Source organism: Poecilia latipinna, unplaced genomic scaffold (genome assembly GCF_001443285.1).
Source record: "Poecilia latipinna isolate Pla-1442-1.1 unplaced genomic scaffold, P_latipinna-1.0 Scaffold4, whole genome shotgun sequence".
Taxonomy (NCBI): domain Eukaryota; kingdom Metazoa; phylum Chordata; class Actinopteri; order Cyprinodontiformes; family Poeciliidae; genus Poecilia; species Poecilia latipinna.
Window position 1 is genome coordinate 1 of NW_015112620.1, and position 16,713 is coordinate 16,713.

Consider the following 16,713-nt stretch of genomic DNA (forward strand, 5'->3'; position numbering starts at 1 on the left):
GATGAAGCACAAAGCTACGTAGGCTGGGCTTTGCAGATTCTTTCACCCAACATGATCTCCACCAGCATGTTGCAGAGGTAGGGCACATTGAGCTCATCTCTGTGCCAGCCTGTGATTGCAATTACCGTATACACACACACACACACACACAATAACATTGTTTTTAATTTTGGTTCAAGGACAAAATACAACCTGAATGCCCTGTCACATGATACAGCCATTGGTCTGATCCAGTATGCCTTGGACAGTGGAGTACAGCTTAAGGAGGTTTGTAAACCTTACACCAAACAGTTTCATTTCTTCAACCTAGTTCTGAATATCTGCAGAGCACCTGCAGCTTGATGCTTCATTATATGCCATTTCCCCTTTTCTATTTTTCCCTTTTCGCTCCATATCACCTCCTCTCTGTGCTGTCCTGTATCTCCGATGCTTCTCAGGTGTACGTGGACACAGTCGGACCAGCAGAGAAGTATGAGGAGAAGCTGTCCCAGCGGTTCCCTGGCATCCAGGTGACTGTGAGGCCTAAAGCCGACTCCCTCTTTCCTGTTGTCAGCGCGGCCAGCATCTGTGCAAAGGTCAGTCAGCCAACAGGCATTGCTGTTCATTTTTTGTTGATCATGTCTCGTCCTATTTCTAGAGTTTGTTTGACCTGATTTACATCCAGAACATTTCTGAAGATTATGCCGAAATCATCATGCTTCCTTTGAAATTTAAATCTCTCCCGGGTAGAAATGTTATTTTATATTTGTATAATACAAGTGTTGTCTAAATGATAAAACCTTTCCCAATCAATTTTAAGACATGCATTTTCCTTTGCTGCTTCATCACAGGGATGTTTTTATTGTTGCCTCACATTGACCTCCTTTTGAAGGTTTCGCTTTCGCTACTTTCCTCTTTTCCTTCTCGTCCGGCAGCTGCTTTACTGTTTCCTGTCGCTGCTGGCATTCTTCTGTTTTTATGTCCGTGCATGAAGATACTCCATGTTCACCAGCATCAATGTTTTTGTTGTTTGGTAAGATACAGGAAAAACTGCACTACTAATCACACACGGCAGGTTACTGTCACCCATTCCAGGCATGTTGCAAAGACCTGGTGGTGTAAATTTGAGTAAAATTCCCTGACTAATGAATTCATGGGTTTCACTTTCAGAAATGATTGACAACACTTATTGATCTCTCTGAGATTCTGAGCTGTGCTTTTATAGTCATGTTTTCTTGCTTTATTTTCACAGTGAAAGTTCTGGTTGTGGTTTTCAGGTTGCCAGAGATCGCGTTGTGAAAGGCTGGAACTTTGCAGAAGACCTGGGGGAGATGGATGCAGATTATGGCTCAGGATATCCCAATGGTAACAGCATTCGACGTGTCGAAGTGCTTTCGCACATATTTTCACATATTCTCGGTGTGCTGCATAGATTTAGAGATTTGTCTCTAAACGAAGGCCAAAGTGGGAAAACGATGTCAAACAATTTCTTGTTTTCTGTTGCTAGACCCCAAAACTAAAGAGTGGCTGCTGAAGTACCTGGACCCTGTGTTTGGTTACCCTCAGTTTGTCAGATTCAGCTGGAGCACGGCTCAGACTCTCATGGACAGCAAGGCGGTGCCTGTACACTGGTGAGGAGCCCGAGGACTTTTTCCAGGCATAAAAAAAAAAAATTGTTTGAAGACAAAAATAAATCTTAAACCTCAAATCCTTTGATTTACAGATCACACTTTAGGTCTGTGAAAATCCTTTGACATCAGGAGACAAGCTCTCTTTTTTTAATCAAAAAAACAAAAAAACAACAAAACCCTCTTTAATCTGTGTACTTAGGGATGATGATGAAGAGGATGGGGAGAAGGCGGCGCAGCGGCAGAACAACCGTTCCATGTTGTCTTACTTCAGTGCATCAGCAGAAGGCGACAGAGCTCAGCAGACACACCGTTTCTTCTCGGAGAGGAGGCTGAAGAGTTTAAAGTCACTCTGAAGAGGCATCAGAACATGTGACTCATCCTGGACATTAGAGGCTCATTTGGAGAATATTCTCCTGCAGCACAAACCACTAAGATGTTCACAGAGTGTGAAAAATCATCACTAGTTGATTTATTCGTGATCTAAACTGCAATCTTTGATATTATTTTTAGTAAATAAAATAATGTGTTAAACATGCTTTCTCCAGATTCTTGTTCAAAACGATTCACTGAGCACCTGGCCACAATATATTTTATGTAAAAACTTAGGTTTGGAGCCCTGTAGTGGTTAAGTTTCAAGCAAAACACTGTTTACACCAGCAAAAGATAATTATATAGCTCTTTTTTTAGCCAATCAGGTTACTCAAAGTGTGTTACATCAATCTCATCTGTGCTCGCATTTACCCATCCACACATATTCACTCATTCAGTATGTTTAGTGTGTGCCCGGGAGTCTATCATGGTCGTAGAGATCAAATGTTATGCATAACGTACATAATTCGATATTGAGTATCTTTAACTGTCTTAAATGGGTGGATGAACCAAATATCCAGGTTCATCCACCCATTTAATCGATGGATCAATTAAAAAGCAAACAAGTAAAAGATAAATACCAAGTGTTTTTCCTAACATGTTCCCTTTTAAGATTTTAATATGTCAAAAATTTAGCACTAAAGGGAAAAAAAAAGACACCTGCATATTATGGGCAACCATATTTGTAATTACTCTTGAATCAGTTAGGAGCCCAAATGACCCATGGGTAGCATTTTGGACACTTCTGATTTAATAATATTATTGCAATTGAAAATTTGAACAAAAAAAAAGTCAGTGAAATATTTTCCTGCTACCATGTAGTTTTATTAAGGAGTAACAGAAATTTAACCAGCCACCATTAGGGGGAGCTCTGTGCCCTGCTTTGTGAGGTTAAAATTTGCTGTTCTGTAGTTTGAGAACAGCTTTGATGAGAGTGTGATTCTACAAAACGATTAAAGTCACATATTAAAAGTCCACTCAAGAGGATTTTCTGTTAATAAAATCTATAAAGTCCGTCTGAAGGTGTATAAGATTATTCAGATCCAAACAGACTAAAGATTACATGCCATCTTTCTTTCTGTAGGCCACACATTCTAACATTTGCACCTTTCACCTTTCTGCACACTCTGAGCAGAGCCATCTTTTTTTTTTCTTTCTAGTTTTACATGTTTTCATCAGCATGACAACAAATTTGAGGTAACATTTTGGCTTCTTGATATTACTGCATTTTTTTTTTCCACCTTTCTGAAATCAGCACCAGTTCAACAAAACACACATTGGTGGAAGCCAGAGGAGTCTCAAAGTCGTCCACTAGGGGGTCTCACATCCTTCTGGTTCCTCAGACTATTCGTTAAGATGCCTCATGCTAAACATACAACCACACTTTATGGTACAAGGACACGAGAAAGCTGACCACAAGAGCCAGATAATATTGCTTTGCAAAGAACTCTTAACTCGTGGTAGCTATTGAAGGCATACATTCATCAGTCCAGGTGTTTTAGCTCCCATGAGGTTTTTGTCTCGACTCCTGGATCCTCTTCCCACAGTTCATAGCTAAGGTGGAGACAGCAAACGAAGACAGGATCACAATCGAAGTCCCCACAAAGTGAGACGAGGCTCCTCTGGGTGCCGCTCGCATGGCTCTCCTGGGCAAGGCCTCTCTGTTGAAGGCTGCGCTGGCGTTCAGCGTCTGAGCTGCGGGGTCCATGTTGACAGATTGCGGTTGGGTGGAAGAAAGCTGAAGTTGAGGCGAGGAGCTCAGGGCGTGCTGCAGCCTCACCAGGAAGAGTCTGGATCTCTGTGTACTCACCCGCCTGTTTCAGGTCTGAATAGCACACGTATAATCCGGCATCTACCTCAAACCGTTTTTGTGCATCCTTTTATAACCTTCTGAGGCTGCTCCTCTTATTATTTTAAGCCAGGCTTCCTGCAACGTCAATGGGATCGGAAATAGTTAACCCAATAGCCTACAGTGGGCTAAGCTGGTTATCTATCTCAGCTTAGGAGTGAGTAATGTAATACTATTAGATCATCCTGCTATTGTTCCAAAGCAAATGGACTTTTTCTGAACGTTGACATTCACAAACTTTCCACTTTCAAAGACTCTCAACTCCAGGTGCAACATTGCGGTCAGTGAGAGTCGAGAATCACTGAGTTGATTCTCGGCCCTGGGTGCCATGAAAACATAAAAAAAAATAAAAACAGGTGAAGGTCGTATTGAGGATGAAAATGTTTTGTTTTTAAATGTTGTCAAATAACATGAAAACTTTTAAATATTGACAGTGTGAACGCTAAATGTGGACAAATGCCATCAAGCTACTCATTTCTGAATTAGTTACACTTGTCGCAGACGTTTAAGCTTTACTATTTATAGGGAATGACTGATGTGGTTTGACATCTGAGCACTTGTTACAAGTTACTGAGTCACCAGCTAGGAATAAGCTTTCATCTACATCGCAGATAAGGTTCAGTTCAACTAAAACCACAAGTTTTCTTGTAACATAATTGGAGCCCCAGTCACCCAGGTTACATGAGTTCAGGAAGGGTTTCTTCTAATCCAGTAAGCTGTTACAGATAGTTCCAGTTTCTTTTTAAGACTCCCGTACAATGGGGCCAATGGGATTAAACTTGTTCTTTTCCAACACGGACACACAGGCATTTAATCAATGAATGAAATCCGGGAATCAGAGTGGTTGCTCCAGACAAATAAGCTTTTTTATTTTTTTTTAAAAATAAATAAACAACAACAACAAAACCATTTACATAAACGATGAGTAACAGCTTGTATTTAAAATGATGAAATAAGCTCATACAGTATTATTTTCTCTTAGAAGTAATATATGGAAAAGTGCATAGATAAATATACATACACATACACTCACATGCACATACAACCACAGACATTGCACTCAGAGAAGTACTGCGCATCAACAGAAAACTATCAACTCTATGGTAGGTGTGTTAATACACACACCTTCGAAAAGTAGCTTTGCAAATTAAACATTGAAGGACTTTGATTCATAACACAAAAGTTATACTGTTTTTTTTATATCAGAAAAGAGATGATCAAATAGCACCTAGTTCACCAGAGAACAGCAGAGTATTTCCAAAATACATCTGAAAATACTATTTTTGATAAACTATTTTTACCAAAAATAGTTTGATAAAACAGTCTTTGCCATCTTAATAAAAGCATTGGATGAAAAGTGTTTTATAAAAGCCACTGTCTGCACGAGTGACCTTTGAAGATTCTTCATTAAACTGCGGAGCGGGCCTCTCGGCATTTACATTGGCCTCATCCAGTCTAAAGATTTAATGACAATTCAGCACATAACTCACCGCTTCAGTTTTAATTAATATTCATTACACAGTGATGAAGGGTTTGCTGAGTGTCGCATACGGTAGCATCCATGAAAGCGTGTAAACCGTTGATAAGCATTTTGAATGCAGCCATATTTCAAGGAGCCTTAATGTTTGAGGAGCCTGAATATTCTTCACCACAAATATTCTTCCTGGACCAGAGTTCAGGTCATCTTTAGTGGTATCCAATGCTTTTGTAGTGCAGTAACATCAGTGGTAACTGCAGCAAAGTTTCTTCTTTCCGTCAGAACATTGGTTTTAGAGACGGTGAGCATCTGGTCTTAGTGGCACAAGAGCAGTGGGCGATTTTCCGAATCGTACCGTTTCCTTACTATGAGCAGAGCCATTATAGCATTTGAGAAGCAATTACATTTTTCAAAGAACCACATCTTCATTGCTATTTGTGTTACTTCTATGTCATCTGTATCACTTTTGATTGTGCAAAATTATTCATACCTATGGAATTTTCCCATAATTTATTACATTAAAAAACAAACTAGGATTAATTGGAAGAAGTGTGTGATCAGCAAATGATAGGAAAATTTTATATATGCCTGTTCTTTCCAAAATAGCTCAAGGGGCTCGAACACTTTTGGAAATAACTCTAAGCTCCACCTTTGCAACAGCAACAGAGCTAACTGGATGCACTTTAATAAAACTAAATATTTTATTAAAAATATGCAGTTTAGATTAGCTTGAATATTTAAACTGAACAGTTCAAAACAACACTTGCTACTTTATTTTTTTATAAATGAAACGTTAGTGAGGTTATCAATACGGGATTCAGTCATTCTGGATTGTATTGCTACTAAACCAGTGAAATAATGTCGACCTCAAGATGGCGCCAGAGGAAAACTAAACTGATTCAGGGCATGCCAAGTATTCAAATTCAATGTCTGCATCATTGAGACATAAAATATAAATATTAGAATATTTCGCAGTGCAAAAGAACCAGTGGGACGCCTGACAGATTGGATCATTCATATTTTAGACCTGTGATCTGGACGTCCCACTGATTTAAAACTTGTCTCTTTGAATACATTTAATGCAGTATATATTAAAAAGCCTTTAAAACATAGAATGTATTTTTTTTTTTTTACTTTTTCTTCAGTATTTCATAGGAATATGCTTTAAAAAGCAAATATCGCCAGAACCAAAGCCCCTCACCGGGCTGGAAACTTTTTGGGAAGATGCTTTGACGGGTATCACGTTGTCCTGTTCTAATTTCCATATGAAGAAAAACAAGCAGACACTGTGTAACCGTATATGCAGTTCTCTTTAACTTCCTCAAGTGTTGGGATGACTAACGCTCAAGACTGCTGAGCTTATGGTGTTTTATTTAGAAAAGCTTTTAGCACAGCTGTAGTCTGTGACCCACTTCCAGACAGACAGGGTTGGAAATGAGAAGGGAGAAGCTTACAGAGCCGCCTCACGGGAGTGGATGTGCACAAAAAGCAAATGTTAAGGAGGCAAGAAAAAAAAAAACTACTGCTATCTAGATAAACAGGAAAGAAGAAAATATGACAGACAGTAGAAAGCACAATCCTTCAAATATGCGTGTTGGGCACCACAGTGCTGGATTTTCAAACACTGGTTTCTGTGCACTATAGGTGGAAGACACGAGTATTAGAAATGCACTGTTTCACCTGTGCTTCACCTCATATTCAGATTACGTGCTAAGTGCAAACTGACATCAGCAGAAGATTAATATGGCATGAATGTGACAACTCTTACCAGCCCAGGTCGTTAAAGCGCCTACATGTAACCCTTCCATTTGGGTTTTATATTTTTGGCCGTTTGCTTTATATGTTTCAAACATTATCCCAGTGTGTTTCTTTCATCATCACACTTCACTTATAGAATGCCTTGTATTCTATAATGCCTTGTAAATCCATAATGCATGGTGATCATGTTATAATAATAATAATAATGTAACTTAATACAATGGACAAACTGTGGTCCACGTTGGTAAAGTGGCTGTTGTGCTCAGCGTATCTCCAAACGTGAGAACTGATGGTTGTCATCATGTGTGGCTTTGTACCTGCTAATTAGTTGTAGCGCCATCTGTTACATAAATATACAGCATGTAACTGTTGGCAGATTCCAGTCTGTGTTAAAACTTAAATTACAATTTTAGCGCGAACGTTTCTGTAAAGCGACACATCCTGATCGTGTTCATGTTTGAAAACAGCGAGAATCTGGCAGCAGGACTTGAATAGACTTTAATAATTTTGATTAGACTATACAATATGCCGTGATCAAATTTGCTTTACAGAAGTTATCTACACAGAGATGAGTCATTTGTATAAGTGCAGCAGGAAATATGTGTATGCTAACTAGCAACAGTCACTGCTACCTCATTAGAAACAAAGCAGACAGAAAATATCAAAGGGCATGTAATTCTCTTTTTTCCCTTTCACCATGTTCTGTTCATGCTGGTTGATCATGATAGGTTAATTTTCATATGTGAAGAAATGCATTTAAAAAAAGCATGAGAAAAACGGAGCTTCGGATAACGGAGAATGTGACGATTTAAATAGCGAATTGTCTAGAGGAAAGGGGAAAGTCTGGAGACAGATCAGTAACCTGGAGGTCTAACAAACTAACAAAGTCACTTCAAGCCAATGCTACATGCCAGTGCACATGTGGTGGTTGGATGGGAAGTCAAAATGCTGAATTCACAGAGCTCAAACACTGAGGAAAAAAACAAGCCACTGATCTAAATATTTGAAGACAACATGGCAAGATTAAAGTTTGGAAAGAGCAGTTTTTTTTTTTATGTCATGAAAGCCACAGGTATTTTTTTCACCTGAAAACATTTATACTTGTAAATAACATTTGTAGACGCCTTGATGGTCTGACTGCTGACTGACTGAGAGCTTCATAACTTGAAGCAGGACAAAAAGTGTTACTATTTGTCACTATTTTGGGGGAGTGAGGAGGAGTTCACCCTCTTTTATAAAACTCCTCCACAATTTCTGGGCAAGCAGTCGCCCTCATTCCAATAAGGAATTGATTACCAATAAGCAGACATACGACAGTTTAATGTTTTCCAGTTAGAAATGTGTTTTATGTTTTTTGTTAGTAAAAACAATCGGTTTTCTGTTAACATTTACAAGCATTCCCACACTGTTGTGTCATCAATATTTGGCGTCCGCTTTCCATCTTAGAGAGCCATGGCTCCAGAGACTCTTTATGAGTAAAAAAAAGCACCAACTCATTATTTCTTTGAAAATGACTCATCCCCTTTGCAACTGTTAAAAAGGCAGGTTATGATATTTAGGTATTATGATATTTGCCCTTTAATAATAACATGTCTTTTAAAAATGTGCCTGCATTGCCGATGTTAATTTATTATTACTTTTTTTTATCATGGTATGAACATCAACATGAGATCCCGTCTGTCCAGTAAACACGCAAAATGACTAACCAACAGGTTCCAGTGCCTGCAGCCCCACACGCACCATGGCGGTGATTACAAACACGGCATGATTCAATGAGAAAGAGCCTCTTGATTTCTGACATAAGTGCCTAACTACCTAACCAAATAGAAAGTTGTAGTTGTGATGCTCTCCTTTTACATAATTTTGAAGGCTCATTGATCCGAGTCCCACAGACTTGAATTTCTGGAGAAATGTTAAGCAACAGAGATTTTCAAAGTGCTTTACATCACAAAGTCATAGAACACATGGCGAACGATTGAAGCATTACATTTACACATCAGATTGTTGATTAATGCTTCGTTGATTCTAAACTGAAGGGTTTTTAGTCTAGATTTACAGGCACTCGGTGTATCCTAAATATTAGGATAAGCTACTTACTCGAAGGACACGTTTCATGGCACAGAGGTGAATTGTTTAATCAATTAGTTCAGAGACTCTAAAGTGAGGGGTGATCATTTTATTACCGCCAAAGCTGGTTGGAAAAGGAATCTGAAAGTCAGAGCAGAATCAGGGAAAATTAGAGCGAACTCATTAATAATGACTAATCAGTCATGCAGTTCACAACAAGTATTAAATCATTTAACTTATTTCACTAAATAACCTTCGCTTTGTGTTTTAAATATTTCATGTAATGAAACAAGATCCTTGATAAACTGCAGACTTCAAACTGTAACTTCGCAAAACGCCCTGGAATGCGGAGAAATAAATGAAAGGTTTCTGGACGGCATGCACAAAGGCAGCACTTAGGTTTCCTCTGAAGCAATAGGATGTTGGGTCGTTATGATTGCAAATCCATATGAACTTGCATTAACGGTGGTTAATGTGGCTAAGAGACTCTTCTCTCTTGACTTATGTATGTGCATCACAGAGCGCGTAGACAGACAGACCACGCATATCTGAATGCAGAAAGAGGCTCTCGCTGTCTGTGAGGAGATTTGAGCTGACGAAGCTCTCGTGAGGGAGGCTCACCAGGACGGGAAATGGGATCGTACGAGCAACGGGGGCAGATTTAAAAAGCCAGCCGTGCCACACCGAGCATCAGGCTGCAGAGAGCTGACCTTGTTACCTCCCACAGGGCATTCTCTGAAAAAAGGGGTGACATCATTTTTGAGAGCTCTTGAGCGGTGTAAGAGAAGGTTTGTTTTTTTTGCTCATCAAAAACTCTGGTGTGTGCACGCACTGCGCTGCCACCACTTCCCCCTCCTCCGCTCCCCAAATCTCTCAGCACGTAATGAACAAAAATATGCAAAATTCATGCGCTCTCATTCATTATTTACTCTGAAAAAGGGGAAAAAAAAAGAAGCACAGCTTAATGTGGTAGAGGAGCTAGGCAGTGCTGCTAACTAGGCTGTCTTTCAAAATATTAATGATCAAATGCGGACATGTTGTTAATCAGTTTTGTTCTTGGAGCATTTTTTTTTCTGTTGTTCGCTGGAAGACATAAAAGTACAAATTAGAAAATCATTGAACATTTATTTTCAATAAAAAGTTAATTCATCATTCATTTTTTTAAAGCATTTGTTTCTTTTAATTTTGAGGAATATGACTCACAGTCAATGGAAACTCAAAGTTCTGTTTCTTAGATAATTGCAATGTTGCATAACACCAGTGGGTTTTAAATGTCAGCCTACCGAAAAATACAGCTCCGTGAAAAAAAATGAAGAGTCCACTGCACTGAATCCCACACTGAGAGGGACTGAAGCTTCCAGCTTCATGTTCCCAGTGAGACATACCCTCACCATCCTTTAAAAAGGTCCCCTTTGACCAACACTTTGCATTTTCATGTATCTTATTTCATTTTGAAAATGCTTAAATGTGTAAAATTCTTCAGTCCGTCACTGTGTTCATTGGGATGGACTTTACTCATGCAGATGCTTGAGTGCGGTTCCCGTGACATGCAAACTATCGTTTCTGCTTTGCCGTCCATTATTGACAATATCGATATTGTAGACTCGGCAGGGTCATACAGGCCTGGAGATACAAAAATATCTGTGTCTGTAACCTGTAAGCTTGAGAGTTTTCCTTCTGGTGAAGTTTTCCTAGTCAAGCAGACATGCTGAGACATGTTGGACTGGCAAGAGAAGTGTGAGAAGCCTGAAAATGCTTTGTACCGGTGAATGTCATATGTCGGGCGGCAGGTGTGCATGTTAAAAAATGCATAATGCTGGGTGCCACTGTATGCAACCAGGTTATGCTGACAGTTGATTCAACTTCTGAGCTTAAAAATAACTTCATACAGTCAGCAGGGGGCATCGAGGAAAACTGCTGGGGGAGGTTCAAGCTTAATTTCAATGAAGAGAAGAGCTCAGAAAGAGCCTCATTGTATGTCGCAAACAGTCATGTTTAACTTCTTGACACACTTCACTTGGTTTACCTGCAACATCAGGCTTGTGCACAATGTAGCCTGTTATCACCTGCTCATTACCTTCATTATTTTCTGTACCTTTTGCTGCAATTCCCTCCTCGCTGGTCTACCAAAGAAATCAATTGTGAACCTGCAGTGAGTTCAGAATACTGCTGCCTCTACTGCACAAAAAAAAGAGAAAGCACATTACTGCAACACTCAAGTCCCTCCACTGACTTCCTGTAGCTTTTAAAATTGATTTTAAGATTTTATTACTTGTTTTTAAATGTACTTTGCAATCCATTTTTGTTAAATCTAAGCAGGCGGTAATCTTTTGGCCATAACCAAGTATCAAATTAGGAGGAAAGATGTCCGCTTTTGGCTACTTTGCATGTTCTGTAATGCTCTGCTAGAGACTGTTTTGTTACTTTAAAAAGACAAAAAAAGTCTCATAAGACTCACATTTTTATCATTTCCATTAATTGGATTATATTTTAATTGTGGTTACATGTATTGGATCTGTACAGCACTTAACTGTTTACATTTGCTGATTACACTTTATTACAATAGAACTTCATTAGGGCTATTGTTGTTTTCTATTTTTGTCTTTATTTGTCTCTGCAAAGTATTTTGAAAACACTGATAGTGACAAGGTACTATACAAATAAAACTGTGTTTCCCTTGTGTTTTTTGTTTTTGTTATAATTATTTTCATTAATAAGAATGTACTACTAGTATGGGAACGGGACATACTACTACCTTGCAACAAGAGGGTCCTCGGTTAGAATCTCAGTCTGCTTACCTACCTAGTAATCCAGGATCAAACCCATACTTCAGTCCTGTTGTCTGGATCAATCCATACTTAGCACAGGGCTCGTTTAGCAAAATTACTAAAACTGGGTTGTACAGCATTGCTATTTATTACAAGCAAAATGCGACCTACATTTCAATATGAATTTGATGCATATGGAAATAAAATGGGCTGTTACAGTATTTCTGTCTAAATCATAGGTGCTCCTCTGTTGTAAACTCATCATACCCCCGCCGAACCGCCTCATCGTCACAACCAGAATGAGAGCCAGCAATCTGTACCTCTTCAGCCTGCCACGGTCTGGTTGACAGCCTCTGGTTGCTGAGGGGTTAAACGTCGTGTGATTGTAGGAAGTGGGTGGTATTGGAGCCGAGGATGGAGCGATGTATGTGTGGCAAACTGAGATCCCTTTGAACCGAAGACGCGGCGGTACATCGGAGGAAAGCAACCCGGACTGAACGCACCGCTCAGCGGATGACAAGAAAATCCGCGTCCCGGGGAAGTAAAACGAGAACCGATCGTCCTGTTTCCACCGCTGCTGTTTGAATCCTGCCGTATGGACGCTGCACACTGGCTGCAGATTGTGTTTGACCGTGCCGTTGTTAGTGCTTAGGTGCTCTAACATTGTGTGGATGTGTCATACTATCAAGGCTCCTGGTTAAATGTGCGACAAGCGTGAACTCTAAATAAATGCAACGAGCAAATAGACGAATCTGGACGTGGTTCGACGCTTTAAGAGGACTTCGGGTGTCAGGTGTTTTGTAGGTGAGAGGATCACTGAGATACAAGATCCCCCCCCCCATTGCTGACAGATGACAGAAGCAGAATTCAATGTCCAACAAACAGATGCTAAAGAATTGTTTTTGTCTTGGATCGTTGCCTGGAAGTGAGGACCTCTGCAAACTTGTTTGTTCTATCTAATCTGTGGTGTGATAACCTTCGGTCTGACCGTCTGGGTTCCTGGCAGAGACTCGTCTCTATCACTCAGCTGGACTTCAGTTCATCCCTCTGATCCCTCCATGCAGCCTCCCCACCAAAGAGCAGCCCTGACAGTGGTTCTTGTCTGACAGCATGGATTGTCTGCTGGGGTGGAACACAGGGGCCACACTGTATCATGAACCTTGTTCATAGGTGGTTGTCTTTTTGACTGTAAACCAACCCCTCGTCTATGTTTAGAGTTTCTATTTATAACAACAAACATGACGTTACAGCTTTAGTATATTTTGTTTTCACCCGAAAATTGGTGTGGGCCCTCAGCGAAGTGTGCAGCTGTGATGGTATATCGTGAACCGTGCTGGTCGGCTGGAAGCAACGCGAGACTTGGAACTCTATATTAAAGTCCGATATTAAGAACTCAAAACAAGGAGACCCGCCACAGGTGTAACCCGGGCACGCGCCATGGATGATTCTGGTATCATCAGAAGACGAAGATTGCAGGTGAGGAGTTTTTTTTTTTTTAACTCTTTATTAATTTCTCAGAAATTACAGTTTTATTAGTATGATTGTCAGGTCTTATTGTATTTCCTGTATATTCTTTTAGAATGATACACAAACACCGACTTGCTAATGTAACAACGATGTTGTTTTATTGCCTGAAAAAAAAAAGCTAAGGTGTTTACTTTGGTGGGAAATGGAAGCTGTATAAAACTGATACTGTGATAGATTCCAAAGTTGGTGTTAAGGTACCTTTCAATTCCTGTTTTCTCATGTGGAGCGGCACTCCTCTGCTGCTACAGCCTGCTAGCTTCAATGTATGATATTTTTGACTTGAAAAATAATACTATGCATACCTTGTTAGACATTAGAGAGTATTTGCAATTATATTGTTAAGCAGTCTTTCATACCGTACAATTTTGGGAACATATAATTATGATCACAACAAAACCAGTGACATATGGGGAGGTTCTTGACTGGTGAAGCACCAGCTATTCTGGACTTAGATTTATAATGCAAAACCCAAAATAGACGCCCATTAAAATGTGAATTTAATTGCAACGTTTAATTGTTTTTAAAAGCTTTCAGTGATGCTTTCCATATTGTTCAACAATACAATACTAAAACAAAAGAATATTCAATATATTTTTATCAGTCTGTGACACACTGATCATCACTATCTCATCTCACTCGTCTGTCTCATTGTGTAAATCCAACAATTTTGACCTTAAGAATGTCAAAATCGTACAGAAAACAAATTGATTTTCTCTTACCATTGTCAGTGATTGCCTCACTTGCCTCCCCTGACTAAACACAACTGAACCCAGCAGCTGTGATATTTTGTAGTCACTTTAAAACTTAAACTAATGAAACGAAACAATTGTTGATGAAGAATATTTCTATACCTAATTGTTTCAGGTGTGAAATGCAACCACAGGACGTTTTGTAGAAACACAATATACCAAACGCATTACTCATTATACCCATGAGTAATGCGTTTAGTTGGTCCTTATGTTTTTTTTTAACCACATAAACTTAAATTCTGTCCTTTTGTTATGCACAGTTATGCCAATTGTATCTGCTTTCTCATATTTGAAAGGGACACCAAGTCAAAATATATGACGTTATAAAGACTTTCTCTGAATTACCATACTGTACAATTTTATTTCTACCAAACCCTGTTAGCATGTTGCCCAGATTTAACTAAATAAATACAGAACTCATTGTGAAAAGTTGTTGGCTTGAAAATGTTGCTTAATTCTTTTTAAAAATCTCAGTTAACTGTATACACAGAGAGCTGTATTTTATTAATCCCCTTCTTTGTTGACTGAGATCATATGGTGAAAAGGGCTACCGTATAAGATAAATATTAAAATCTTTTAGAAGCTGTAGACAAGTGGCATCAACTGCTATTAGGTGTCATCGCTGAAAATGAGTCTTTTACACCACTGTGTGGAGTAGTAACAGGATTTTTCTTTGTAGATTAATTATAATCCAGACACACTGGAGGATTTTCAAGCACGAGTGGCTTTTTTAAGATCACACTGAAGCATTTAAATCAGATTTAAGTTAAGACATAGGCCTCTCCTAGACATTTTGAGCATTTACAGATGAACTTGTTGGTGTGCTTGGGATCATTGTCCTGCTGCTATTCCTAAGTGGGCTTGAACTATTTGATGGCTTGGCATTCTCCTCCAGGACTTTCTGGTGGAGAGCAAAAGTCATAGTTCCATAAATCACAGAAAGTAAGATCCTGTCGAGCCCAAAGCTATCATTCTGTGACAGTGTTTAACCTATGACAGTCTTTTCCTGAAATGCTACTAGTATGCCTGAAGTGAAGGAATGGACAGCTTCCAAGACGTTTCAGTTTTGTCAGTCCACATAGTGTTTTCCTCCAAGTTTTGGAGATCATCAATCATCTCAGACCCTAAAAAAACTCCACAGTTAAAGCCTAAAAGCCAATATCATGGTCAGTATAAATGCAGGGGTCATACACAGGAAAGCTAATGTCGGTATACTTAATGAGAAAATCAGGCCAGAATCTGTGATCAGGAATCAGAGCAAGAGGTTCGAGTTCAGACATCAGAAAGGCTGTAGAGATCCGGTAAGGCAAGGCAGGAATGAAAGTGAAATTGGTGGGAAACTTGGAACGGCACAAGAGGGAGGAAAGATTTCTACTGGCACCAGGCTGTAGATAACCTGGCAGGGAGGCAGAGACTGAGGAGAGGTTAAATAGTGCATACAGGTGATACAGGGAGACAATTAGGCATGGCTCAGGTGAGATGAATAAGGCTGATTAGAGAGAGAGACTTGGCAGGAACAACATGCTGATGTGGAAACAAAAATAAAGCATCGGGATGACATTGGACTAAAGTGAATATTTTACAGGCAGGAAAGAGATTGCCATGATAACCTTTAGTGAATATACTGATTTGACTGTATTACTGTTTTTTTCTCTCCAAATATGTAAACCAAAAGTGTAAACATTATCTAACAACTTAGATTTAGAGACAAAAATGACAATTAGTCCTGATGCAAAAAAGAAAAAAAAATATTGAATCCAAATGCCTAAGTAGAAGGCAACTGGACTTCCTTTGCTTCTTAAAGTGCCTTTAAAAAGTATTCATCCACTTTTATTGCTTTCAGAAATGAATCATGATCAGCAAAATGTGGCTTTTTTGCATTTCTTTTTAACAAAAAATACTTTAATGTCAAAGGGAAAACTGATTTCTACAAAACAATGACAATTAAATAAAAATATTTAACATAAAATAAGCAACTGCCTTAATGTTCATCCCATTGGAGTCTGGATTTAGCAGATTGGCTGCAGTCACTGCACAGAGTCTGTGAGGATGGACCATTGTGTCTGCATAAAGCAAAAACTTTTATTACATATTTTATAGGCAAAATATGAAGCAAAATCACACATTTTTAGCTTAAACTCGCAATATATGCCTTTGCTTAAATAAAGAACTATAAATGGTAATTGCTGATCTGAGAATAATACTTTTTTTAAATTGAGATCTTGTTTAAATGTTAGACATTTCGTTATGCATTTAATTTGTTCAACCTAATTTTGCTTCTTTTTGAACACCTACAGTACATTGGTCACTGATAATTCAGGTACATTTGGCAGAAAACACTGTAGAAGTGATTCACCTGCAGTTCAATAGCAAGTTAGAAAAACATTCATTCTGAGATAGGTGTCTAATGTTGAAGAAGAAGATTTTAGGTTTTAATATTATAGGAAAATTCTCTGGCTCTATGTTCCTCTTACGGATTCCAGGTTCTCCTGGCGGGCCGAAGTGAAACCACACAGAAAACAACAATGAGTGTTGACGT

General features: G+C 39.0%; 2 protein-coding genes across 3 annotated transcripts in view; both read left to right on the plus strand.

The window, feature by feature from the left end:
• Positions 1–3: 3 nt before the first annotated feature.
• Positions 4–2,145, plus strand: LOC106958625 (ribonuclease H2 subunit A-like; the record flags this gene model as incomplete). The annotated part of the gene is made up of 6 exons (XM_015050651.1): positions 4–77; positions 180–267; positions 438–575; positions 1,257–1,344; positions 1,487–1,610; positions 1,810–2,145. Coding segments are annotated over 6 exons (666 nt in total), but the record flags the coding sequence as incomplete, so codon positions are not given.
• Positions 2,146–12,160: 10,015 nt separating this feature from the next.
• mast1a (microtubule associated serine/threonine kinase 1a) overlaps positions 12,161–16,713 on the plus strand; it is a 68,303-nt gene continuing 63,750 nt past the window's right edge. For both annotated transcript variants that reach the window (XM_015051183.1, XM_015051268.1), the window contains exon 1: positions 12,161–13,374. In XM_015051183.1, the coding sequence (XP_014906669.1) occupies positions 13,336–13,374 (39 nt within the window). In that variant the 5' untranslated portion in view covers positions 12,161–13,335. The remainder of the gene's footprint in view (positions 13,375–16,713) is intronic.